Consider the following 27,590-nt stretch of genomic DNA (forward strand, 5'->3'; position numbering starts at 1 on the left):
AAATATTTGATGGTGGACTGAAATTGACCACGGTAGCGAGTGACGACAGCGCGTCATGATTTGGTCCGTCAAGCGTTCTTCGACCCCACTATTTGAAAGGACCTTTTTCTGAACTCCTGTTGTTCGGACTTCAAAGCGCTCGAAGCAGTCCCTTCAATGGCTAGATCAGATGCACGGAACCGTTCTGATTGGCGCCAAGCCAATCAAATTGAGGTCGCGGTGTTGAATCGTACCAATCCTCGTCGGCGCGTTCGGCCTCGGTCCATCGACTGAGGCTCTCAGATCTGAAACGTATTCGAAGCTGGTTCGCTCTCGAACGAGTTGGCCGAGTGGACGTCAGCTGCGCAGCGACTCTTCTTGCTCGACGCATGACAGGCGCGGGCGTAGGACCCTGAATTCCCTCTCTATATTTCTCGCTGTTTCCGAAGCTGCGAGGCGCTCTGAAGCTTTCGTCAAACTAACGAGCCGCAGCGAAATACTCAAGGTGTGGACCGTATAAAAGTGGTGGTTTAGACCGCTCTCCTTACCACCTCCGAAGCCGTGATCGAATATTTTGTGCTCCCGACCTCGTTCAAGTAAGCATCGACCCGGTGACCGACCGGCCCTCCGGTGCCCAACGGCTTCAAGCTGATCCAAGAATTGAAAGTTCTCGCGCATCCCGCGATAATTCTGAAGTTTGTCATGATACTCGTGGTTATCGTGGCGAACTTCATCGCGCTTCGGACAGCCCTGCTCAGTTTTTTCAGTTCCCGTGCCTTACACAACTTCATGCAGATACTGGCCCTGTACACACCGAAAGCAATAAAGGAAACCTCGTTGTTCGAAGACTGACGGAGGTTTCCATCTTTGGAGACAATCGCTCATTCATTCTTGTGGGGTTGGCGCTCGATCTGTAGATAATCAGAAATCGACATAAATAGATGATAAAAAGACAGTTTCGACACTACTTGGCGGAGGATGATTTTTTCGGAGCCTTTAAACATCTCAACGAATTCCGTAAATGGCTTTCCCCGCTCACCGTGACTCTGCGCAGCTCCCTGAAGTCAATAAGAGGATCGCAGAACATGGGATCCGGACGCATTCCATCGGGATCTAGAAAATGTCGCTGTCGTGTGTCCGATGCCCGCAGTCCCGAACAACGTCGAGTGACGCTGCGGTGTTTGACATGATCATCCTGCGTCCTTCGGTCGCATTAGAGCTGTAACGCTGTTCGTCATGTCGCTCAAACCCAAAAATAAATCTGACCCCATTGGCCTCTGAACTGATCGCCGCCGAGACGTATGCAGTCAGCCGCTCGCGATCCGATCATTCGTGTCAGAAGAGGGGAGTGATTCCTCGGCGATCTCCCCGCGAAATTCCCGACGCGAATGCATAACATTAACAGGTGTAGTAATCTTGTGAAATTCCATGCGATCAAGAGTACCATTGAGATGCATCGTTCGCCTCACCGTGACCATATTTATGTGTAGTTAAAGCGGCGACGTCGAGTATTGATGAATGGAGAATTTCTAGATGGATCTGATTGCGTTATGGAACAGCTTGTAAAGGAATCAATTGCGGATTCTCAAGGTGACGCTTTGACGGACGACCAGCGATTCCACGACCATCCCGAACTAAGAAGAAGAATTCGGGCCGAGTCAACGACTTTTTCTATTTGCTTGTGGGTCGATATTGCGCTCTTCGCAATCGTATTAGGTATTTGTCACACTTTCCCGGTGTGCTTTCGCGAGCGAACACTGACGATAATGGGGAAATTTTTGGAGGATTCGTGGCTCCTAAATCGAAATATACTTACCTCGTTTCGACATTCGCTCAAGAGAACGCCGTTGTGACCCCCTGTGGAACCGCTCATGTCACTCGCTTCGGGCCAAGTTGTCGAGTCCGAAGCCATTTCCTTACTGGACTTTTCTCCTCGGATCTCTCGGGCACTTAGAATTCACTTCCGATCCCCAATGCAGCTCCTTGCTATTGAACGATCAGTCGGGTCCTCCTCTCGAAGATCATCTCACGACTGCTCACGAATTGGAGAAGTGTTTGAAAGAAGCATTCTTCTCTCAGATTCGTATTGTACGGCTTGCAGTCTTCGACGGCGCTGCGATTCAACGGAATATCGTTGGAAGTCAAGTCAAGTGCAATCGAAATTCTCAATGAGTCGTATCTCATTCAAACCTGAATTCTTAGGGAATTCCAACATCTTCTTTCAAACTGATGTGAAGCCCCTCGATCGATAGATCAAGCACGGGGAACGCCCTCCATGGAGTTGCATGTTTCCACGGGGATGGTGATCAAAGATCAGATTTCGTGAAAGTTTGCAAAAATCCCCTTGACACTAGCGCTCCCCGACATATGTAATTCCTTCCCGGACAAAATTCGTCGCGGCGCAGACTTTCTTTCCTGAAGAAGAAAATCTTGTCATCGGATTTCTCTCATGATGATGAGAGTTACGCAGAGGGCAACAGATCTTACTGGAGCCAATAACCGTCTTCAGTAGAGTCGAAGGTGGCAGCATCTTGTAGCGGTACGTGGTTCCGCGAAGATGATTGACCCTAAACATCAAGAAATTAAAGTCTTCGTGTCAAGCCCAGTTCAAGCTTGTCCAATCAATCGACTGATGAATCAAACTCCGCAGATTACTGCAATGCGTCTGACAGCGTAACACGATAGCGTTAGATCATCGGTGACCATGATGGCACGTATCAGTGGGTGTCGTCTTAAGTGTCAGGCTCATCTCCGCCTCACTGCTCGCTTACGCCCAGGCTGACAACGCAACGTCAGGCGTTTTTGCTGTGCCCCGGGCTTCGACGTAGGACTGGTTCGAGCTCCGCGGAAGATTCCAAAATCAGATGGGGGGACATGGAATTTTTCTCGGAATCCCCACTGTAGACAGTCATCTCATTCTGAAAACTGATGGCAAATCGATATCGATACTCACATAAACCTCAATTATCCGAGTCATCTAAAGGGCGAGGTTTCGTCATATCTTATGTTTTTTTTATATACAAATTTTGCCCTTTATCAAAACTCAGGACCGCACCACTCACGTGTCCTTCACCATATGTTATCCCGAAGAAAGCAACACAGCCAAACTATTCATTACGTCCCGGGTATCACCGATTTGCTCTAGCTTCCGACAACCGATCCCGGAAGGGAATGTTGCTAGCTAGGTGATCAGCGTTTGGGGACCTGCTATCCCGACAGGGTTTCCTTGTGGGAAATTCTGTACGGAATTTTAGCAGCTATCGGGGAGGCGCAACGAGCAGCGTCCCCCGATTTGAGGAAGCGGCCTTGATTGATGCATGCTCTATTCCATGAAGGAATCCCGAAGTCGGGGGCGTGATCGTTGGAGGCCTGGGGGACGCTTTGCGAATGGGGTGAGGGCGGCTCCACCTCCTGTCTTTTCGATCTTTCGAGTATTCGTTTGAAAATGTCAATGATTCGTCTGTTCTGTGGGACATCTCGTGAGGCCGAAGCTTTCTCTGAATCTCTTCGTCGCTTTCGCATCTTCGTGACTTTCCACTGGTGGGTTTGGACTTTACCCTACGCCACATACGCTGCAATTCGGATCCGTCTCTCCAAACCTTGATCTGAACTTTTTCCCTACACGGATTTTTTTTATTCAAGCGAGACGTGACAACACTGTCAAACACTCTAGCATCTGACCAGCCGCCGCTCCAAGCAGAAATAATGAACCCCGTTATCTCCCAATTCCGGTCTTCTCGGCGTGGCACTGTGAGTGTCTCGGTTACCCACCGTTTGCGGCTGCGGAACACCAAGGCTCGATATCGTGCGATATTATTCTATGGGGTTCTTTCTTTCACCCCCAAAGCTCCAGATGGTGCCCTCCAGAGTACGTTTGTGGGTTGCGCCACAACACGGGGGAATGATTTCCTTCTCAGGGATCCGGAAATTCCCAGAAAACCGATTGGAGGCTCGGAGAGACTGGGGATTCTGCTCGGAACACGGGTTGGGAACCACTGGTCTCGATGATTGTTCTAACACGATCATTGCTAAATATCTCGTTTATTCATTCCTCTCTGGATGAAATTATCTTTTTCTTTTCTCTTCTTGATCTTGCCCCTCGGACCACTGACTCCACGACGGGCCAAGGATGATCGAAGCAGGGGTGGAATTCCGATGCACACCGAGAGTCTCCGATGAAGCAACGAGAATCGGCATGCGGACAGACAATTAGCGACTCATTATCGAAGATTAGTTCCTCGTGAGTAAATTGAAGATCGATTGTTAGGAATTCTTACCTGACTGTCCGACCACAAAGATAAATGTCTTCGCAGCAAACTGAGCCCGATCGGAGCCGAGGATCCGATTTCTTGGAGCGGGATAAACGATGAACGGATTCGCAACCGCTTCTCTGCGAGAAAACTCGCTGCGAGGATTCAACGCGATCTGGTCCTTGTTTCTAGAAGAATCATACGAGAACATTCGATCCGACTCATTCAATTTATGCGCGAGGATCATCCCGCGATATTGGAAGAGAGAAGTCATGAGCTTCGCTCGGGATCCGAAAAGGAGCTGCGGAATTGTGGGAAAGTCTCCAAGTCGTGGGAGCGCCATCGATTCCGATTCGAAAGCTCAGAAAGCCCTTGACGAGATGGAACTGTCCAATTCTTTCTCGCTTTCCTCTGTCGAGTCGTGGGTTTGATTCGTTTGATAGACAAGGAATGGTTGCGGAAAGATGCATCAATTCCTTCGGCATCGGTCAGCTCGGCAAGTTGTCTGTTCGTCCGATTTCAGTTCCACAACTCTATCTATCAATATATCAGTCGGTCGCTCAGTCCGTTCGTTTAGCCGACGACTGTTGCTCAATCGCTGTTGCCGCGCGGAGAAGCGGACAGCGGTGGCCGAAGCGGCTTCACAACTCTCGGCGAGGGACGGACGCGATCCTTCTCCACTCGGCCTGTATCGCCCCTTCCAAGTGAGGAACACCTTTGTTTTCGAAACAGCTTTTGACACTCGGGACAAAAACTGCGGGCGTCCGCCGAAGCTCGCCATTACATGACCGGTGTCTGTCCATCTGCTCTTTCCGATTCTGTGCGCGAACTAAGGCGCAGAGCGCCATTGTGAAGTGATTCAAGACCGCGTTTCGTAAATCGGACCGACGCCTAAAATCCTTGGATTTCAGGAGAGATCAGCTCCGCAGAAGGAGGTGCACGAGTTCATCCTTAGCCGATATTCAGTGGGCTCAGCATCTTTTGGCGTGCCAGAAAACCCAAGGAGCTCGACAAGGCTCTCGATTTCGTGGAAACTATCGGCTCCTCATGAGACGACTCGCCCTGACCGTAGCCCTGGTGGTTGGCCTGATGGTCGCGCTCAGTGAAGGTGACATGCACAAGAAATTGATCAAGATCGGTCTTAAAGCCCTGAAGAAAACTCCGGTTATACCGCTCGTCTTCCCGCTGCCATTGCCTAAGGTACAGTCAGACATTCGTAGCAAAAACAATGATACGCCGGAACAATTATTTTTCCGCGAATGATTCGGGCTATTCCGCGTTATGGAAATTGACCCCAAGAACACTTGTTAATGACAGGGTGCCGAAGCAGTAAACAATGGTTACGATTCGGACTTGATCATTTTTCCAGCACCTGCCGCACATCTCACTACCACACAAGAGTGTCTGGGTGTCTCACGGACACATATCGAACCGGGAAGCCGAAAAGCTAGCCTGGAAATTGGAGAAAGAATATCATAAATACGTGAATCTCGTCCAGGAGCTCGACTCGAAGTGGCCTAAGGAGAATAAGTGGTGACCAAGACGGCGATCAACTGGCTGACGCCCCTCCTGATTGCGCAAAACCGCGGGTCGAGTTTTGCCAGAGGTTCGAGTGCCATGAAATCCACCGTCTTTCTGGTTTTATTTCGATTCAAAGAGCTGACGGTCGCTAGGATCCCCCCTCCCCAATAAAACTCTGATGTTCTTAAGAGACAACTCCTCCTTGATGCGGGATGCATAATGCCACGGAAGATTCCGTGAGGCTCAGAGAAAGCATCGACTGCTAATGTGAGTGTGCCAACACAATGCGGCTCTGAATTCTCCCCCAATTTTCCGATTTCGAAAAACCTGATTCCGTACGCGAGCGCTATTTTCGATCCGAACCATCTTCAGGTGAGCCGTTGACATTATTTAGGGGGGAGGAAAAGTCAAGTGCGCAATGTCCGATCTTCCTTCAATAGAAGCATCTATCCAGTCATGCTCGCCGGATTACGCTGCTTCGATGCGCTTGGCATGCAAATTTCAGTCTGATCTTATAGAAGAGAGTCTCCTCTGTCGGAAAAATTTGATTTGGTACCCCTCCGTCATTGCACTCAGCTTTCGCCTGTCAGATGTCAAGATATAGGATGTTGTAACATTGGAAACGAATTAAGCTACTGGGGTCAACTGGTGTGCGGGGTCAGAGCCCGCAACAAGAAGAGTCACAAACCGACTGTTCAGATGAATAGCGATGACTTGCTATTAAGACGACGATCCCCTACGACGGGATGAGGAAAGGAAGAATGAGGCTCCGCGGAATCTTACAAAACGGTCTCGTCTGCATCTCACTTCGAAAGTCAACTAGGGAGCTTCACATCAGACATCGATCCGACGAAATACATTCATGTACACATGTAATCTATTCTCTCTGACGTCTTGGTTATTTCACCGGAAAGCGGGGATGAGGCGGAAATTCTTCGGCTCATCAGCGCGATGTCTAACGGTCGAGCTGGAAAGTCCCTCGAATGGAAATTAATGTCTCATTGACCGAATGAGACTTTCTGTATAGCGTGGCGGTCAGATTTGCTCACATTTCCGAATGAGGCTGAGGTTATTGTTCTCAATCGCGCTAATGAGACTCCAGGTCGGGAAATTATTCTAGGCACAGGACCGCAAGGGGAACTTTTGCAATCAGCAACTTCAATTTTTATTTGGGGATCGAACTTTGAAATGCTTGAACGAACACACGATCGAGGTCAGTTACGACATGGGTATTTACAGAGCATAGATATTTTCTGACAGGTCCAACTTGTACTCTCTGTTATTGATACGACCGCTAAAATTCGGTGATAGAAGCTGACCGTTCCCGCCCCCGGGTACCGGCTGAGAAGTCACTACTTCCCCACTGGTCAAGCATTCAAAACCGAAAGTTTCGCCGGAGGAATCTGGGGAATCTTGTTTCTTTTCGAGGTTGATTTTCCATACTGCCTTGGAGAGGTCGAACCTGGAAATGTCCGCCAATGCGTTGTTTTCTCTCGTCGGGGTCATGTCTCCCGAGTGCGATCGTCGAGGAGCCATCACAATCCAGCGCAAGGGAAGTGATTCCACTCCTAGGAGAGACTAATTCGCTTCTTTGGTGGGTAAAGGAGTAGTTTCCTCATCTGCGGACGCGAAGAAAGATCTCAGTCTCCCGATTGCTCACAAGACTCAGGACTTAGAGCACTCCAGATCCTTATTCATTTGGAGATGGTTGCAGAACGTTCTCAGATATAGGCGTCAAGTTGCTGTTTCGTGCAATCGGTCCTCCCGGGGAACGCCCGACAGCAGAGCTACGTAGCGAATCTAGGGAGTCGCTTCTACAACCTTCACATCCTCGAGGCTGTTGCGCATCTGACTGCTCCGCTGCTCGTGACTGAAATCGAAGGGCTTCACGTCGTCCTTTCGCTGCAGAGACTGCTCTCCTTCAGCGACCCTTTCAACAATCGGAAGCAGCGAGGATCCGGGTGGAGACGTCCCTCGCTTCGCTGATTCGATCCAATGAGAAGGGAAAGCGATTACTCCGAGAGTTCAGCCGCGTGATCGTCGTAACCTCATTCATGTTCAAGAACAGGCGAGAAGTCAAACCTTCTTCCAAAAACAAGAGGACTCTATCACACAAAGTTCCATGCCAACTAGATTCCCCGCCGGGCATAAAAACAGCCTCGGCAGGGAAATCGACGCTCACACGGGAAATATTCACCGAGCTCTGTCTTGAAAATGTTTGAAATGATTTGTCTTGAAAATCGAATAATTTCCATGCTCCGACCCAATGGCAGAGCCTCCGACGGTGGGTCTCGTACAAAAACACGATCTCAAAAAGGCATTTGGGCAAACAGAAACTCGTCGAGCGATATCGCTCGTCACGCTCTCGCTAGCGCGACTCCGGAGGAGATTTCGGGGATTGGATCTCTACAGGATGTCTGACATCGGCTCACACACGATCTCAGAAGTGCGCCAGAAGTTACCTCCGGAATCATTGTTCGAGTCGTCTGGGCGGTCGGGCCCATCCTCCTCCCGGCCGGTCAGCGTCCGATGCAGTTCCGACTTTTCTTCTGAGTTGGCGCACAAAGATTTCGCTTGAGAATCATCTCGGTGACCGCGAGTTTTCCAGGACTCTTATGTACACTAATATACGGCAGATATTATTTCAGTCGATCTCACCTTGTTCCTTCTCACTCCGTATATTCGTGTCAAGGTTCTCCTCTCCCTCTTCTTCATCGGACGAGGGGACTCCATCGACTGGGGTTCCATCCTCTGGAATTATTTTTCCGATCATTCTCCGAATGCGCGATGACAAAACCGTCTCGACGACTAAGGCGGAGGGACGCTCAAAGCGATGCGAGCAGCTCGAGGATAGTCAAGAAAAATATGAGGCGCCGCGTAAAATAGCGAGGGAAAACTGCGAACATGTGCAGTACGCACCCCTAAGGATCTCCCCGATTCTCTGCAAGTCGGCAGATTCTTCTTCTGGAAAACAAGTTCGCAATACTTCGATACAAATGTCGGGAGAGGCGGGTGGGCAGCGAAAAATGAGAAAAATCACAGGATACATGAACGAGGGTCGCTCATCATGCCGGAACACCGAGATCGCAGTCATCAAGGAATGCAGTCTACTACTCCGGGGAGGAGCAAGCGACGTCATGAACTTCCTCCCTCGTCATACTAATTTCTGAATATACAGCCTGCCCGGCAGATGAGTCACCTTGCAGCATTTCCTGGATTTCCTCGATATCACTCGCCAAGTCCCCGACAATGTCTACTGCGGAACGGAGGAGACATAGGTGAGTTTCCCTAGCTGTTGAAAGCTGGATGTTGTTTCGGATAAGAATGAAGGGCAACTGATTCTTGTACTTCAAAATTTTTCGATTCCAATGGTCGTCATACCAGGCTCGTATTGCGCTCCGGATCCGATCCCCGTGGAGCCGTGTTCGGAGCCTGCATCCGTCCAATAATCCGCTGCGCTTGTTCGTTCGCCTTGAATAGATTATCCCCGTACATTTGGAGCGACATATTCTCAACCTTCGAATCAGAGACTCAGACACTTACCGGGAGTCCCTGAGAGTTCCGCCGACGGAATCGGTGGGTTAGACTGCCGCCGAGAGTCCTCAACGATTCCACAGTCATCTGTCGAGATAAAATAAATGAGCCAGAAGAAACAGCGTATGTTTTCGCTCAGAGGAAAGCCGCGTGGAGTTCCCGCCATTATGGGAATGATCGGGAATCCTCGCGATCTGTCAAGGAACGGCCGTCGGCGGAACTGATCCACGCTCGTTGAAAAGTTGAACGCATTGGAAGCCATCCAAGATTTGCTCGCAACGCGCGGAAAGATCTTTGACGGAGCTGTCCAGGGGAGAACCTTCATATCAGAGTAGATGTGAGCGAAATTTCAGGAGCCGTGTCTCCCCGATTCCGTCTCACATGTCAATGAGTCTGAGACTTCTCCCGCCGCGCGATCACTCCCAAGCGACTAGGCAGGCGGACAATCAGACGGAAACCGGCATTCTACTATCTACTCATCAGGCTGTCAATATGAACATGGTTATTCTCGCCTTGCTGAATTTGTTGCGAAGATGGAGCGGCAGATTTGTCTTTAGTCTCGAGACTTCCCTGCCTGGACGGCGTGGTTCTCACGACCGCGGGAGGTTCCTCGGCTTTGAACTCAACAAAGTCCACCACTTCGTCGCCCTCGTCATAGACCATCTTGTTCGATCTCGGAGGGGTGGCTGGTCTGTGAATTTTCGCCGAGGTCAGTCACCACATGAACGAATATGGCTATGAACAAGGATCAATGATTCGGAGCTTTTGCATCGAATTGAGTGAAGTCTCCTCCCTCCGTTTCCGAATCAAACCAATGAATGAAGTGAGCCCCGATCTGATAAGCCCCGATGATTTCCTGTTTTCGGGAAAATATGTTCGATATCAAAAACCTGCCTGGGTGCTATCTGCGGTCCCTCCTCCTCCTCGTCATCGGTGAGGGACTTTTTAGCTAGCTTTGAGAGCCTCGCAAGGTCGATTTCTACGTCTCGAAGTTGCAGACTCCCCAAATCTCCCTCTTCTCCGGTAGTACAGACCTCAAGGTCAACCCCTAGAAAGGAAGACTAGTGGGTGGAGCATCATTCGCTTCAAAAAAACACGAGGTCGTATTCTCAGGCTTTGGTCCCGTCTTGACGTGTTTTCCGAGACTCGATTCTCGAGTGTGCATCGTATAATAGCGTGAGACTCGTGCGCAAAAAAGAAATCGGGAACAAGGGACAAAATCGGTGTTTCTGTTGCTCACCTTTCGATCTGATGAGGTCCGACGTCGTTCTCCAAATATCTTCGACCACAGAATCGGTCCAGTTGCAGTTGGCAGGGGTGAACGTCTCACAGTCCTTCACCACCTTTCGATGATTCACAATTTCATGAGATCAGATTGTCGAAGAAGCGCCATACCCGAATCGGATAACGTCCATATTATTTATGTCTGTTATGTCCCCGTCCCTACAATCCAAAACATTTGCCAGACAGGTAGTTTCGAATGAGATTGGCTCACCATCCCAGAGCTTCCTTTCAGATCGGGCTGCAATAGTGCGTAGAGTACACTCTGGATGCCTTCCTCAGGGCTCCGGAACATACACTTAGCGATGAAGGTCCACAACTAGAATGTTTTTTCCATTTCTTCACTCTCCTCCCCGCTGTGAACCGCGGGGCAATGAATACTCTCGACCGATTGATAAAACTCGCATACATTACTCTGCGGTGAGGGCAGGTTCTTGTAGAAATCCGTATTCAACAGTCCAGGGTCTACGCACAATGAGCAAATGTCGAATTGGCTGTAACGCTTCGCCAGCTCCCTATTCATCAAATACAGCCCGAGCTTCGAGGATCGGTAGACGCTCCTGAGATCATAACCTGGAAACGAGTCGTTTGACGGAATCTAGGAGTTTTCCATTCATTCCCAATTTCGAATGTCCTCAAGGTTTCGACGTTCCTTTCCTGAGACAGCCAAGCACTCAACGCGATGCAATATATTACCAGTTTTCTTCTTGTTCTCTAGATCTCTCAGATCATCGAGAGAACTTCCCGTGAAGGTCCCTCCAGTGATACTGATCACTCGACCAAGGCTTTCCGGCGTGGATATAATTTTCTCAGCCAACAGGCTCGTCAAGAGAAAGTGTCCGACGTAATTTATTCCCATCATGCGGTCTATGCCATCAGCAGTGAAGTCACGGTCGCAGATAACACCTTCGAAAACATTGTTGTGTCGTGAGTTTCCCAAGAATATCAGATTTCTAAAGTGTGGAACGTCTCGCCGAAAATATCTCCCATGCCAGTGATTCCTGAGGTTCTGCTCGACGCGAGGACGAGCGCCGTGTTGGAAATCAGGGTTTTCACCGAGGTTTACCTGCGTTATTGATCAGGCAGTCGACTCGCGCTTCAGTCTCGCAGAGCTCTTGGGCGAAGTTCCTCACGGATTCGAGATTGTTCAAATCCATGTACATCACGCGATGGTTGAAGCTCCCACTTTTTTCCCGGAGGAAAACCGAAATTGAATCTCTGCGGAGTCGAGTCCGGCACGCTGAGATGACCCTGGCTCCACGACGACATAAATCCACCGCCAGGGCACGTCCGAGCCCATTAGAACCCCCTGATTTGAACAAGCTTGTCAATGCACTCAACTCGTTTCGATTATCTACTTAGAATCTAGCCGAGCGGCAAAAGCGATCTCTGAGCTGAAGAGCGACGCAGAAATCATGTTGTTTTTCTGCGACTCGGAGTCATGCAATGACATCTGCCAGAGGTAATCAGTCGAGCTCTAGCCCGACCTCCGGGCGATACGATTCTGTACGGGAGTCGGTGTCACGTTCTCGTTGATAGACTGGTCTGATAGGCTGCCGGAAGCCTGGCCTGTTTCAGACACCTTCTATAACCTCGTTCACAAGCAAGTCAGTTATTCTTAGAATAACAGCCGAGAATGGAGACAGAACGCTGGAAAGAAGCCTTCTACGTGGTCTCGGATGAACAGAAACTCCCGAAGCACACGACAAGGAAATGTGAATTGAGAAGTCCACGCGATTATCTTAGAGTCGGAGAATCAGCATTCAGACCAGGGCACTTATTCTGTCAACACATCGAGACATCTATTTCTTTTGCAAGGAGCTTCGACCTACCGGTGATGACGATGGTTTTGCCATCCAACCGCTCCTTGCCTTCGTAGAATTTAGTCTTCCGAATCGTACTCTTCACGAGGCACACTATCCCAGATAAGAGCACCAACGGCAGAAACACGTAATAGAAACATTGGAGGAAATATTCGACTGATTCTAAGGTGGTATCTTCGGCCATGTTGGGCGTTCCAGTCGACGAGTGCCGCTGCTGGCTGGTCTGTTTCGTTCTATCCGTCTGGTAAAGCTGCCTTCCCTCCGAGAGCAGCGGGCCGCCACCACCAACAACGACCAGAGCCGCGGCTGGCTGATGTCGGGAAAGATGAGTGCGCCGGACACGCAACCGAGTGAGGGCAGTCACAGCAGCGGCCAAAGGGAACCAAAGGCTTTGAGAGATTCGAGCGCTCGATGGATTTTTCAGTACAGACAGCTCAAGTCTCCTGTCCTCTTTGACAGAATCGAATCAGCGTTGAAGCACTAGTCGGGCTTCATGATGATGGAAGTTTTTCTCGAGAGATACCTAGGAAGTTGGCGTAGTAATCAGTAGCGTTTGCCGGGGGCCGGAAACAAGTTTCTTCTGCCATTGATGCAGCATAGACGTCTTTCTCCAGGGAAGCAGGAGCCCGTTTATGGAGCGTTGTCCTCTTCTGTTCTCGCCTCTGGTCCTTCTCCGGGAGAGCTACCAGTGGAAACCATTCTGACTCTCTTCGAGCATTATGGATCACTCCGTTCATGGCTGCGCAGCCCTACGCATAGCCGAGCCTTCATTTTAGCATTCAAAATATCTCGTGCCGTCACGGAATCATGAGAGAGTGCCGTACTAGGAGGGTCCGTACTATGGACCATACATGTGTACTGAGTTGAAAATATTTGCGGAGCCGACACGCTCCCCCCCCTATAGATTCTCCCATTCGATCGAAATCTCCTCGGACGTAGAAGTGTCTGAAACTTGCCTGAAACGAATGGGGAGAGTCATCTTGAGCATATCGAATGTATTCCGTCTCATACTGATCTGAGCTCAGCAGCTCTAGAAATTCCATTTCCGAGGACGCTGTCTCTGAGGTATGTAAGCCACGGAGAGAACCTACAGCCTAACCCAGAGCGTCGAGAAGGACTCGCGGGATCTTATCGATTATTATCTAAAGATCAAATGCGAGCAATTAGTCACTCAATGAAATTTTATTACAATATATTGGTCAGGAATTCTCGGACAAATCATACTCTGCGGATCACCGGTTTCGATCCGTGGAAAAGCTTCACACAAAACGCGAACAATCGTTGCAATCTCAGACGATAATTGGTCGCTCAACGATTAGGATAGTAGCAGGTATCAGTCAGATCCGTCGATCACTCAGTCAGTTAGTTGATATCAATCTTGCCCCAAGGTGATTGTACAAACAGTCATAAAATGAGTAAAGCACTCGGATAGTGAACACACGCAACATGAACACGTTGTAAATTCCCAAAGAAACAGGTATTCTGAGGTTTCGATATGATTTCTGTTTGGATTTCCGGGGAGATTCCCCATCGGTCAATGTTTGCACTGATAGCTGTCAGATGAGGATTCAAGCGGAAGGTCTCGATTCTCGCACAGGCCTCCCACTGTTGGGAGACTCTGAGAGAGAAAATTTATCCTCCGAGGAACGAGAAGAGGCCTAAGGCTCTAATCAGCGATCCCACGAGAGACGAAACGCTCCAAATATCTCTCGATAACAGATAGAGATTGAAATCCACGTGCTGTGATCCAAGACTGTGATATATATGTATGCATGAAGCCCAATTCGATATTGGAACAGAAGCTGAAAATAATATATCAACTCCAGCCGCTTCGAACGGGTTCCCCGATGGAGGCGATTCTCACGTTGGCATTCAGAGGTGCACGAGCCTTATTGCACATAACATGTAGTATATATAAAGTGTAGAGTAGATTTCTGTTTGTGGTTCGGAGCTATCACAGTGTACACTCCCTGTGTTCGGAGGTACCCAGCTAGAAGGTGCGCGACCCTTACCCAGGGACCATTATGTCGTGGGACGCCAAGCGAGCTAGCGGAGGAGAAGGAGCCAGGGAATCGTGCGATAGGGATGAAAATCGTGGAATCTCGCAAGGTTTCTCGTTCATGAATCTCATTTGTGAGCTCGTTCGACGAGAATTTGTCGAACGTTCGGAATTTTTATTTTCGCGCTCCATTCAGAATAGACTCGTGTGTAAGTCAACAGTTCCAACCTGCATGAGAATTATGGTCATCGAAGATTCCAAATGCCGTTTCTTATAAAACTCCAATAATTGGTATAGAGTAACGCAGCTTGGCGAAAAGTAATGTAAAGCCTTCGGGCACTCCATAAATGTGTTTCAAGAGGTATTGCTCTTCGTATGCGGGTTGTGTCAGTGATTACCCGTCATTCCGAAAGTGATCAGGATAGAAACAAAAATATATTAGGTCACGCTCTCGAAATCGCTAGCCATCCGTCGTCTACAGTCGTTGTCGATAAGGACAGCGTTTCAACAAAAAAAAGGCACACGAAACTCGTTCAGCGTAGCTGTGCAGCGTATAGTAGGTAAATAGCTCGCGGTCAGTGATCCCTAAATGTAAATAGACTCAGAGTTGTACTGGATGCGTTCTTCTGGGCCGTCGGCGTACGATCAAAATGAACTTTCGCCTGACTCCGTCAGAGCGCGTGAGGAAGTCGGTCATAAGAAAGAAGTGGTGCTGCTGAACTGTTTCTTCGTGCCACCGATTGAAAGACTTGGCTCAGACTAGTGCTCATCGTTGTTAGGGCACATCGTCCGTCGAATCGCCAGCTGTCAGTCAATCAATAAAGAAGGTTCCAACCTGCTCCACGTGGTCCTACGGTGCAAGTCTACTGGATTGTACATGAAGACGATGACTGCAAATTCAATGGGAGATGTTAGCTATCTCCTTCAGCTGAGGATGGAGCATCGGGCCAGGCGCAAGAATCTGTGGCATTCGGAGGGCTTCCGGATGGAATCCTAGTTTCGTTCAGTCAGAGCACATTGGAAATCCTGGGACAGAATTTTGAGGGAAACCCAGAATTTGGCTGAGGAGCTGTCTGAACGAAAGTGATATCCCAGATGTCGAGACCGGGAGGGAGAGACCTCCGGCCAGAATATACATGAGCGAAACACCTCCGCTCTGTTCGCGCATGAGCGTGTCGGAAAGTTTGCGGTCGAAAAGACGTCAACCCAACGATGACAGTGCTTTGCAAGCGGTAAAATAGTGAGAAAATGGATCTCGAGCTCCCAGAAGACCCACGACCCGTAGGTGTGGTTGTTCTATGAGAATCATCCTACAAAGCTTCTAAGATCCGTCTACTCTTATCGTGGATCGACGACTCTATGGAAGAGTTCTCGGCCAACGTTTCCATCTTTCCGCCGACTCGTCTATGCGGTCCTGCGGAGAAGGGGAGAAGCTTTCCACCCTAGCGACTGGGAAAATCGACATGGCAGCCGATATAGAGGGAGCCCTCCATTGGAATAGGGCGCAATCCTTCGACTGCACGAGAAGTTTCGTAGGACGGGCTTGACTTCCCAGATCTGACATCAACAATTGAAAGTGTGGCAGGCGGAATGATACGCAAGGAATAATCTCACAGCAAAAATCGATCTCCGTTGATGTAGACACACACCTTTGCACCGCTCTCCCCTCTGTTGTGGTTCTTGGCCGATTTGTTTTTCTTCGAGCCGTTTTTCAAATTCTCTCCTTTTCCATCCATGCAAATCACCGATGCCTGGAATAATCAACAGTTATGCATCGATGGGTCAGCGTAGAACAGAACCATATCCTGTAAGATTCGGAGCCCTCCACCAGGGTGTGCAAGGCAGGCGTTCACTGGAAAAGCATCACTCCCGTTCTCGTCCGCTGCTTATGCTGAAAGCTACGACGGAATCGGGGTCCATGTCGGAGGACGAGGCGTAAGGGAAAATACGGAGATTCTTATTCCAGCACCCGGCAGGAACGCAGGGAGGTGGCGGAGCCAAACAGATGAATCATAACCATAACTCACTTTTTGAATTTCATAAACCTCAGAGAACAACTGAATCTACAAGAGGTCAGATTTTCATTTATTGATCGCGGATTGCCCGATGAATTCGCTCCCCAACAATGTCTCCGACCCAGAACCGCGATCAGGGACGCGAGCCAGAGACTTTCAAGTTCCCCGGCCGCGAGGATTCCACCTCTACATGTGGCCAATGCTTTCAATTCACTCGGAGCTATCGGAACGAAAAGCCAGACCTCGAATACGTGAGGTGTACTCACCGCGCTGATGTTCGCGTTCTCGTCATCGCCGCAGTCAGACTCCACGTCCGAGTCGATATAACGCAGAGTTCCAAACGCCGTGGAGTCGTCAAGATTCAAGTAGTGGCGTGATAATCTCTTTTCCGCTGGAGAAGAAACATGATCCCATCAGTCGCTTTTCTGATGATCCCGAAGGAACCATCAACCCTACCAGCATGAGGGATAGCTGGAGGGGCATGACTGTCTTTTTTCGCTTTTCTCTCATTTGGATGTAGGTTCCGAAAATACCCCGTACCATCATTTTCGTCGGCGTAAAGATCAGCGTAGCTGAGAGCCCTCTTATAGCGTCTCCTCAGTCGAGCGAGGGTCAATTCCGTAGCTTGAACAGCCGCCGAGATTGGAGAGTCTCCCATACGATTCCCTTGGGGATCCGTCAAGCCCGGGACGACGAGAACTAACGTATGGCAGCCTCCGCATGAGACCTGGAGAGCATAATCGATTGATGAACATCACGGTATGTCGGAAGTACATAGAGAGATCCACATATCGCCATGAACCATAAACCATATCGCTGGGATGCCGTAATTCGCATAAAAAAGAGGGTTGCATGTTTGATTTTCAAGGAACTTGCCTGCTGGACTTGAAATAGCGATAGGATGTCGACAAGCATCGGACTGAATTTGTTGCTCCCCATTTCTCCGTCTTCGAGAGCCAACTTTCCGTGACGGCCTTCGCCGCATGTGTACATTTGCCGACCTTCACTCAGAAAAGCCGTGTGGCTCTGGCCTGCGGAAACTCGAGCCATCTTTACGCCGGTGGGCATTTGAATCAAGTGAGGTCTCCCAGCATGGGTAACTCTCTGGCCGAGACCGAGCTGACCTTGGCTTCCTACAGCATTCAGAGAATCCTCAGGTTAGAATGACTCGATTGTTCACAGTCAGAATATAAGCTCATTGAAATTAATGTAATCTGCATGCGACGCAAATCGTCATGATGGAACCTACCGTCTCCGAAAGAGTAAGCTCTCCCGTCGCAGGTTAATGCCACCGTGTGTGAGCCTCCGCAGGCCACTGACGTAACGAGGCCCTGGATGTCAGGCACTTTCGAGGGTTTCCGGCACTTTTTAGGAGCCAAATTCGTGCCGAGCTTGCCGTGCTCGGTTTCGCCTACAGTCGAAAGGGGGAATCAGTTGGTCTTTCTTCATCGAATTACTTGAATAATTAATTCGCGCGTAGCCAAGAAACACCGCCGTCTGCATTGATTGCTTCACCACCGGCCGGACCGGATAAGTCGATTAATCGACTGACCCAGACGATGGACTCTCGCGAGACTTTCGTGAGCCCATTATCAAAATACGCCAGTTCGTGTGCCGGGAACACAGCCGGGACTGAGTCACCGTACGGTTAGCCGCTATCTCCGAGTGGACTTCAGTTCTGTCAGCACAGAGAGACGGAACGGCGTCACGAGACTCCATCGATCGAGACGTGCAACGGAAGTCGGAGGTTCTCGTCTAATTGATCCGAGCCGCCTCGTAGGAGACTTTCGGTCGATAATCACGCATGTCATATAATGAGATCTAGATTGCGGAGGCCTTCCGGAAGCAGTTCCGACGGGACTTCGCTCCACCAGTTCTGGGAGAAAGAGACGAAGGAGAAAACAGCATTTACCGAATGTGTAGAGAACTCCGTCGGTATTGACATAGGCTGAATGATATGCACCAGCTGAGATGGCGATAGCTTTGCCCTCGGTTTTCAGCTGCACGGGAAGCTTTCGCTGCTTTTTCCGACCCAGACCCAGCTGGCCATGCTCGCTCGAACCCCACAGGTAGACGATACCCTTCGCACTCAACGCCAACGAGTGATCCGCTCCGGCTGTAAGGGCCTTCACCTGGAATCGACATCGAGCTTGACTGCCCCGCTCATTTCGCCTTTAGATGTTTCTACCGCTCCGAATCGAGCAATCGCAAATTTCTCGAGCATACCTGAACTCCGTTGAGTGTGGCGACGAGTTGAGGATCCGCGTGATATGCTGCACTTGATTTGACCCCGAGTTGGTGCTCGGAATTGATACCGAAAGCATAGACTTTTTTGTCGTCCGTGGCGACCAATGTGTGGGAGCGACCACAAGCCACCAGAATGGCTCGTTTGTCTTTTAAAGCTTTTCGCGGGAGAAAGACGATACATTCACTTAAATGAGGCTAGGGCGAGAAGAAGTTCATCCTCGAAAGTGGACGGAGTCCATGACGTTGGATTCTCCAGGGTTTTCTCACCTTTCACGCATCTCGGATTAACCAACGCTTTCGTGTGGCCATGTCCTAACTGTCCATAATCATTTGAACCAAAAGAGAATGTCCGTCCCGAGGCTGTTATGAAGACAGAATGCTGGTCTCCACAGGCGACGCTAATGACTGCATCGTTTTTCACCCAGAATGTTCCCGGCAAATTATCGCTGAACTTCGATTTGCCGAATGTGAATACAGCTCCGAGTTCTGAAAAATGTAACCACGGGAGTTAAGAATCCGCTTGAACATATACATGGAGTCTCGATGATGAGCTTATCATGCGAATTTGCCGAATATTTTCTGTATCATTGGGCTGACATTCTCTCAGGCGAGGGGTTCAGCTTTTCGCGGGGAGCTAATGGATATCCGGGGTCTGTCCTCGACGGCACTTACGAGCAGACCGAGCCAAGAATTCCTCGAACCTCCTGCACTCGTTCGCAAGCGTGGAAGGTGAGCCCGAGTCCAGAGCCTCTCCTTCTAATGCATCGTCACTTTGCCCGTATTTGACTGTTGCATCGAATTTCGGGCTCGATTGAGATTCTCGGTCACAATACCGATTAGCCCCTTCTCGACTCAGCTTCGGACGTGAGCTATATCACAGATTACCAAAGTGGATTCCCGCAATACCGCTCGTGCAGCGGAAACTCTTGATGCGATTGATTGATTCAGCACAGGAACTTGCAGACGAATCGCTCCTCAATCGATCCGCCCCCTTAGCAAAGCTGGCATTCATTTTTCAAATGTGCCAACAAGAGTCTATGCCGCGTATCGCAGTCGATCGAGCTCCGAATAAACGTATTCGAACACGAATCTTTTCGAATGGCGCCTCTCACTCTGCTTCCCTTCACAGAATTAGAGGTGATTACATGACTCCCCGGTGTAAGAAGCAACAGCCCCGACAATGAGTTACAGTGTAAATACAACTTGAGGCCTTTCCGAAAAAAATCCTCCGACTCGCGAGCGGTCGAACGAGATCTTTACTGCCGGCGCTTGGACGAGCAAAAAAAAATGCCGACTTTGCCAGTTCATGTTGCTTTCTCAGAACGGACCGAAATGTCTTGAGCGAGCGAGCTTCCAGATCGAAGCACGAGGCCCTTGAGGGACAATGTTTGCCCGAGAGTTCGAGCCAATAATAATCAGTAGTTCAGAACGGCGTGCGACGCCATCTCCTCTGATTCGTGACCGCTGTAAATTGATAGACCAGATACTTTTTCCGCAGAGGATCTGTCGAAAGGATTGATACTGCCGATCATTATTGGATCGCGACACTCGCTAATGCGGTACGGGGAACTTTCGGCACGTGACCTGATTGACTTTGCCTCGTCAGACTACACGCAGGGAGACCTCATGGAGGCAACGCACGTATTATCGCCTATTCCATGTCATTTGGAGTTGGCGGCACGTATCGTATGGCAGCCCCACCCTCGTCGAGCAGAGTTGTGAAGTCCTTCCGTCTCGGAACCAAATCAGACCCCGCAGATGGCTGCTAATATCAGGCTCGCCGCTTCGAACGACTGTAATCTTCGGATTCAACCCTCTCGGTCGTCTCCCAGAGTAAAGATTTCTTCATAAGGCATCCACCTTCGAGAATCACGAGTTCTCTCATGTCCTATGCGGAAGGGAGCATGGTACAGTTGAGTACCATGGCTTCATTCGGCTAACGGCTCACGGCGGGGCTCATCGACGCTCGATCCCGAGCGCCACTCAAAGATCTCCTCGTTTCCCCCGTCCCATAATTATTATTAAACAATATTAAACTCATCATTAGTACGGAATATCATGAGCCAGAATTCCCGCCATTTTCCGGAGTTATCGGAGGGTCCACGGGGCTTAACATCGAGATCGACCCCCTCTAACTCGGAAGTCGGATTTTTTCTAATTAAAAATCGATTCCGTCCTACGAAAGACACCTTGCAGCGGATCCTAAGACCATTCCGATGCCTCGGAGGGCTCGATGACGGGAGGACTGTGTACTGAGAAACTGGGCTAGGCGACTGATGGATATGGGGCGACGATGATATTCGGACCTCGCATCACCCCGTTCCGGGAAGTTCTCGGCAAATGCGAAACGACTGGTAGTAAGACTTGACTCCAGACCACCCATCCAGGAGCGATGACGCATTAAGTCGGGAGTGCATATTCCGCCTCGACTCCAAAATAAGATTCGGTGCAGTCGTTGTTCGACGTCGGGCCGCTCTGTAGCTGAACGAATGTTAAGGGATTGTCTCTTCCTCTCAACTGAGGATGCTGACGACGCGTGCGCTTTGAGGCACGACACAATTATTGCACGGAGTCCAGATATCTATTTTCATCTACAAGGAGGGATGAACAAAAGCAGCGACAGACGTTGTCGAAAATACCCTCGCGCCGGGATGGTAGTCTCGGAGCTTCTCAACCCTGAGTCTCGACCGCAACAGCCATTCCCGTCCTTCCGAGCCTGGGGTCGTAAGTGGTCCGGACAGAATGCTGACCGTTCGAGAGGACGCTCGCCGCGCCGTAAGCTGCCGGGTACATCGCGGGCGGAGTCCCCGGAAGCATGTAATTTTGAAAATTACTCTCCACAGCCTTGATACTAAGGGTATGCTCGTAACTCCGTTAGGAGATGCCATTGGACATGCCGACCATTTAGCGACCCAGTCTCGTTTTCCGTAAATCCGGGGAGATTCTCTCCAGAGAGGCTCCGTCTTCAGCTTGATAAATAGGGAGCCGACTGTTGAGTGGGTTAGTAGGTGAGGAGCTTCCCGGATCCCATTTCCGGGGATCGGGGTGCGACGAAGTCCCCCTGGCTACCTAGTGCTGAACTCGTCTCATTGGATCGTCGAACTTCCACCGAACGCGATGTGACGGTCGGAGCATACGACCGAGCGAAAGATTGCGTACTCGATCGCACCGTAGCGCTGCAGTTCTCCCGTAGAAATTGATAAGTCGATTGACCTCAGGATGCCGCCCGGGAGAGAGTCTTTCATCCGTGCGATGCGAGAGCTTTGCTCCGGAACAAAAGTAGAGACGATCTGCGATCGAAAACAACAGACGGTGCGAAGACGGGCCAATGTCAAGGAGTACCTCTCAGAGTCATAGATAATTGCGAAGTTTGACCCACATTGGGCCGCGCATTCGGCTCTGTTTGTGTCTACGTCAAACATTGGTCGTGGGCGGAATCACGACACTCTGCGTCGACCTGCTTGTGCCTGTCGGTCGTGGCCTTGCCGCGTACGTCTGTCGCTCCGTCTGAGCTCGTATGGAGCAGCGACGTGACGGTATCGTTTTCACATCATTGAAGATATTTAATTGCCGTCAGGTGCTCCTTGAAAAACACTTCATAGAGTCAAATCCGAAAGCTTCGCGAGCCTTTGCGGCGACCGTCGAATGTGTTCGGATTCTGACTATGACCGCCGTGCAGCGCTGGAATATTCTCACACCGCCGGCGGCTTCCCGTTTTGGTCAGGAGCTCTGTACCGGCTCGTATCCTGATGAGACGCGGTTTTGGATGTGGTATGACAGATTTCCGAAGAATCGCACCGGAACCAACATCTCGCTCTAGGGGAGACGTGACGCAAATCACGCCTTCGAACGAATTGTTAGTTTAATATGGCGCGAGCAAGCTAGGCAACTCAGCCATGAATCGAGCCGACGGGAGCGCGGTTCACAGTTCCGGCCCAGTTTACAGCATAGACAGCGGATTTTCCACTTCGGAAACGAGGAGCTCACAGACAAGAACCAAACTGCGTTTACAGCTTCGAAGCTTGGAAAGCGCTGGAGAGCACTGATTATTATGACCCAATACAAGATGCGCCCTCGTGCTGAGGATTCGATTCGCCGCAGGGACGGATCCAGCGTTCCCATCAGACCTTTCGCCGTCGTCGGGAGCACATTCAGACTTGGCTCCTACAATGTGATATACGACCGAAATCGGAACTTTTGCGAATTGAGACGCTCCGCCGCTGAAGGAACCATGGAATTATGGTCGAAGATCTATCTGCTCAATGGGAACGAGACCGTGACTGCTCAGCAGAGCTAAGCGCCAAACATTATTCTACGATTTTTCCTTTTGCTGTATTCATCGAATACATTAAATTGGCAAGAATTCGACTGAGTGCAGGCTTGAGATGACAACCGAGGCCCGTCTCGTCCCTCCTGAGCGGATCGTTGTTCGGAGACGCGCGGACGACACGTTAGAGGAGATTCCTGAGAATACCCAGCCAGACAATGTTTCGCTCACTCGAAGCTGATTCCTCGCAGTCTTCCCAAGAATCATTGTGTCAGTCAATGAGCATGATTCCGAAGAAGACTGGCTCTCGAGGCTCCTGTCAAGGAATGAGTCAAGCGACGTGGCGGTCGGCAACACTTTTTCATCGTTTGGAGAACTCACTGAACCGAAACATGAATCGTACGAGCGCGGTCGCATCTTCTTCTCGACGAGTTTGACGATATCTGAATCATATTCCGCGACTACTTGGCGAACTTCGTAGATCAGAGCCACGATTTCGAAAACTTCTAGAACCCTTCCGAGTCATTTTATTTCACTGCGGTATGTGACGGATTGATATCCGACCTCCTGCGTAATGGGAGAATCACCACGACGGTACGCCTGCGAGCCTCGAACAGAAAACCTCGAATAATGTACGACTTTTCGCCAGATTTCTCGATTGTACGCTGGGCCCGTCAGCAAGAACGACCGCGAACCGGAATCGCTGTCACGGCGCGTTCCGCGTTGCACAGGCGAGAACGTTCTGATGAGATCATCGCCGCGAAGGTCAAACAGGGAAGAAAAACAAAAATTCGCCCGTCTCTGTGAGTGAAAAGACTCCTCCTAGAAAGCGATGTCGTAAGAGATCTCATCGGCTGAAGTGAGCTACTCATCAAAACGAAATCAAGCATTGAATATGGATGATGTCAACCGTGGGATCGTATCACCTGCTGGCGTCCTCCTCTTCATATCGGCAATTGAACATTGCTCTCCAAGTAAATCACGAGCAAGCAGAAGGAACTTCACTCGACGAAGGCATCGAGCTCCGAACTCCAATCAGTTCCGCACAGTCGGATGGATCGAAGCTTCACATGAATAGCTAATCGACTGCTCGGATGCGCGCGAGTTCTTCTGAAGGACGGGGCATCAATACTGGATTTGATCCGAGCTCGTTCTGCAAGTTCGCCTCGGCAAAATAAGTCGAGACTGAATGATCAATCTGACGAGTCGTCTCACAATACAGCCATCATTGCGGAACCTTATCACTAATGAGATGTTCCACGATCGATTGGAGTACGCAGCCGAGAGCAACGATCATTTGTATTTTGTCGCAGACACAGGTCGAGCCCGGATTTCTCCGGGACGGGAGCATAATTTTGTGAGCTCCGATCGTAGATAATGCGTCAATGAAAATTTGCGTAGCTAGCGTCTCGCCTGTTGGCTGGTCTGCTTGCTCTCTGGTGTGCGCTCGAGGGCTCTCCCACATCTGGGAGACGGAACGAGCGTCTGCGCACCAAATTTCTCAATTTAATCGGGGAAGATTCCAATGTTCGCGCATCGGCCCCTCCTCAGGTAACTGAGCAGATCGGACCGCGAGAAGGACTGTTCGCTAGTTCGGAAAACTCCGATGAGCGGGCTCCATTTTCATTCGGATAGAGCCGATCGCTTTCGATACACATTTTTACACAATATTCCTCCTCCCGAATAGCCAATCGATCATTGAGTACGATCCATCCGAGCGCACCTTATCGTAAAAAATTACGGATGGTCTCCGCCGAGAACAAGCCTGCCGTCAGGTGGGTGCTCGCTTCCAACAACTGACCACACCTACAAAACGAGGTCACAAAGATTCGTCGTCGTCGTCGTCGCCCGGTGCTCTTTCAGATAGGTCAATTTTTGTCGACTCATGTGTCCATTGCTCATCGAAACTTCGAAACTCGCTTGCTTGATTTACCACCTCCCAGAGGAAGATCGGAATAATATAGCGCTAAGAATAGATCCATCCTTCCCGCATCGCTTCTCACTGACCGCGCCGCACCGCCATTACGTGGAGCTCCAGCGATTTCGCGGTGATCGCATATGATTCAGACTTTGGACGATCGGAATATTTTGATATCCTGCGACAAATGCACGGATGGTATAGCATCTTGGTCGAAGTTCACCAGGAACGGTACGGTCTGTATGCCAGATCGACGAGCTTTCACCCTCGCCACCCTGCCGCTCAGTCCTCGCCTGCATGGGCGGTGGTGGAAGAAAACTCTTCCAAATCTAGATTTTCGACACAACAATCCGCAGCAATGAGGCACTTTATCGAATCTTCGGAAACAAACCCCACTGCTGCGGTGACCGAGCAGTTATCCACTCTCGAAACGATCCGGGACCAAGTCGAACAATGTCCGCTCGATGGAGCGCTGCTTGTTTACGTGGGGCTCAGCTGATTAAAAAGCACATGCTTCTCCGCAGCCAGTGGGGTTGAGAGAGGTTTTTGGGCGCGGAACTCGGGAGCCTTCCTCGGCACAACTAGATCGATTCTTATCCGCGGAGATCACTTACCTGGGATGTCCTGGTCCTCGTTTTCAGGGATGTCCGTGTCCCTAGCCATGATTCCCACTGAATAGTTTTCTGTCAGCCTGTAACCGAAGAAGACACACGCACTGTAGCGGCACGCATACGTTACAGTAATCCGGGCGACGTAGCAATATACAATGAGACGCACTCGGGGGAGATGCTGCAACAGAACAAGCGGATGACCGCACGAACGACGATCGAATAGGAAAAGCGACTGAGCTCTCCGAGGAAGGAGTTCTCCACGGGACTAGTCGACCGACGGAGTCGCACAGTTCCGATGAGCCAGCGTTCTTTGCAACAGCAAATCACCGAAGATCGACAGGGGTGCAAGAAGAACCCTTGCGCTTGACAAGTCGGGTTTCCAGGTGTACCTGGTTCGGTTGGCACCGATCGCGATAATAGCGGTCGGTTGTCGGTCGACACTTGAAGGTAGCAATTCAAAGCTCCTGTAGCTTTTAGAGTTGCTCACTACTTCCGACGATTCCTGTCGCTGCTCCTACCGTCGATGCTCACAGCTCACTAAATTTAACGAGAGACGTCAACTGCTACTACTGCTGCTGCTGCGGCTGCCGCGGCCGCTGTTCGTCCTGTTCTCTCTAGTTGCAGTCAGCAGCCGCTACCGCCAGTCAGTTCGTAAGTAAGGCAGCAAGGCAGCAGGCTGGGAGGCAAGCAGCGAACCAGCAGCGGCAGCAGAAACAGGGGAACCACCCTTCGACATGGCGGTGTGGAGAGGGAAAACGTCGACAAACTGAAAGCAAGCGCTTACCGCTGAACGAGCGCCAGGATGTCACTCGGGGACAGCAGCAGCTATCTATGCCGCATACGGTTCAAACGGAGCTTTTTCCCCACTCCCCACAGCTTGTCGGGAAGGATTCTACGGGAGAGTTCTGTCTGTATTCCTGTGCCGCGAGAATCCCAACTCGTTCGTCTGGCCGCTTCCCCAAAAGGGAGAGACGTCTGCTTGGTCCTCTCATCTCCGAGAGGTTGGGTTGTGATGGCGCTAAAACCTTCGTGTCTGAAATGAGCCTCGTAAGGTCCACGTCGACGCCCAAGTCAGCGAATCGTCCTCTGGACTCATGACCTATGCCCCCGGCTCCTTGGAATCGCAGACAAAAAATGAGCTGGCTGGATATATCTTCGGAAATGATGAATCGAACCTCCAACCGGGAGAGTGCACACTGTGTAGGCGATGATCTTTGCCGGAAATTCCGTTGTGCGATCGGGCGCTCGTCATCGAACTGACCCTTCAGGCATTATTTAGTCCGCGCGAGCTCGTGAGAGTCGACGGCCAGATCGACCGGAGCAACCTAGGGTCAGACGACTAGATATCGAGGGATATTCGACGTACGATGAATCTGTGAGATACTCGCGGATTCAGACGCAGCCTCAGCGCTGCTTTTCCCAGTGGAAACGGGGTCGACGAGCGATCCTGGATAGAAAGCTGAGCCGCGGATGCGGTACTTTCGGATATTCGCGAAGTATTGCTTTCTGAAGAAGGTGGATGAAACGAGCTCAATTCTGAGAGCATCGACATTACCTGGCATCCGGCGATTAATCCCCATTGGAAATGGAAACCCGAGACTCCTTGCCGGTGAGAATTCGAGTGATATTCAATGAATGTTCTGCTTCAGATCTAATCCCTCACAAGAACACAATACAAGCTCGATGCGATCATATACGACAAAAACTTGAGTTATTTCGATTCGATCCGTTCAATGAGCTCGCAACGATGATGTTCGACTGATGTTCCCCAACTGGAATTCCTCGATTGATATCCCCCGACCAATGGCCCTCTACCTCCCATCCTCGGATCAATACTTCTCCGCTCCTGAATTATGAGGTACTCGGACGATGGATTCCTTAGAGCCTGACGAAGCGGTAGATAAAAACCCTCATGCGTGCGACGTTGAACGGTGAACGGCGCAATTATTTGCTCGGGCCTGTCCGACGATAACGAGTTGGGAACTTCCCCGTCGAGGCGAAGGGGGGGGGAAATCGGTTCTGGGCTCTACAGCTCTTCTCATGCTTCTGGAGAGAGAATTGTTGGGATCCGGGCCGTCACCCCAGCAGAAGTATAACAGCTGACTAATGAATCGAAAACTCGGAATAAGCGAAGGGAAGCACTAT

At 50.3% G+C, this 27,590-nt stretch overlaps 2 protein-coding genes and 1 pseudogene across 2 annotated transcripts; 1 reads left to right on the forward strand and 2 right to left on the reverse strand.

Moving 5' to 3' along the window:
• The first annotated feature begins 5,014 nt into the window (after nucleotides 1-5,014).
• On the forward strand, nucleotides 5,015-5,827 carry LOC100900364 (uncharacterized). The gene is made up of 2 exons (XM_003747557.2): nucleotides 5,015-5,429; nucleotides 5,599-5,827. Exons 1-2 carry the CDS (start codon nucleotides 5,277-5,279, stop codon nucleotides 5,764-5,766), a joined length of 321 nt encoding a protein of 106 aa, XP_003747605.1. The 5' UTR covers nucleotides 5,015-5,276; the 3' UTR covers nucleotides 5,767-5,827.
• Nucleotides 5,828-7,318: 1,491 nt separating this feature from the next.
• On the reverse strand, nucleotides 7,319-12,572 carry LOC100901086 (uncharacterized; annotated as a pseudogene).
• A 3,425-nt stretch (nucleotides 12,573-15,997) lies between these two features.
• Nucleotides 15,998-26,717, reverse strand: LOC100901226 (X-linked retinitis pigmentosa GTPase regulator). The gene is made up of 10 exons (XM_029112681.1): nucleotides 26,707-26,717; nucleotides 25,449-25,549; nucleotides 18,917-19,135; nucleotides 18,629-18,804; nucleotides 18,315-18,534; nucleotides 17,652-17,813; nucleotides 17,279-17,535; nucleotides 16,943-17,129; nucleotides 16,669-16,793; nucleotides 15,998-16,138 (listed from the first exon to the last, which is right to left on the reverse strand). Exons 1-10 carry the CDS (start codon nucleotides 26,715-26,717, stop codon nucleotides 15,998-16,000), a joined length of 1,599 nt encoding a protein of 532 aa, XP_028968514.1.
• Nucleotides 26,718-27,590: the final 873 nt, after the last annotated feature.

The sequence above is a fragment of the Galendromus occidentalis genome, unplaced genomic scaffold, assembly GCF_000255335.2.
Source record: "Galendromus occidentalis unplaced genomic scaffold, Mocc_1.1 scf7180000077524, whole genome shotgun sequence".
NCBI lineage: Eukaryota > Metazoa > Arthropoda > Arachnida > Mesostigmata > Phytoseiidae > Galendromus > Galendromus occidentalis.

What these genes read in the sequence shown, in the direction of transcription:
- LOC100900364 (XM_003747557.2), top strand. Translation starts at nt 5,277, where the DNA reads ATGAGACGACTCGCCCTGACCGTAGCCCTGGTGGTTGGCCTGATGGTC. An exon ending in TCCCGCTGCCATTGCCTAAG is followed by an intron (nt 5,430 to 5,598) that starts GTACAGTCAGAC and finishes TCATTTTTCCAG; the next exon opens with CACCTGCCGCACATCTCACT.
- LOC100901226 (XM_029112681.1), bottom strand. An exon ending in AGCTTACTCTTTCGGAGACG is followed by an intron (nt 17,536 to 17,651) that starts GTAGGTTCCATC and finishes TGAATGCTGTAG; the next exon opens with GAAGCCAAGGTCAGCTCGGT. An exon ending in AGAACGCGAACATCAGCGCG is followed by an intron (nt 16,139 to 16,668) that starts GTGAGTACACCT and finishes TGATTATTCCAG; the next exon opens with GCATCGGTGATTTGCATGGA.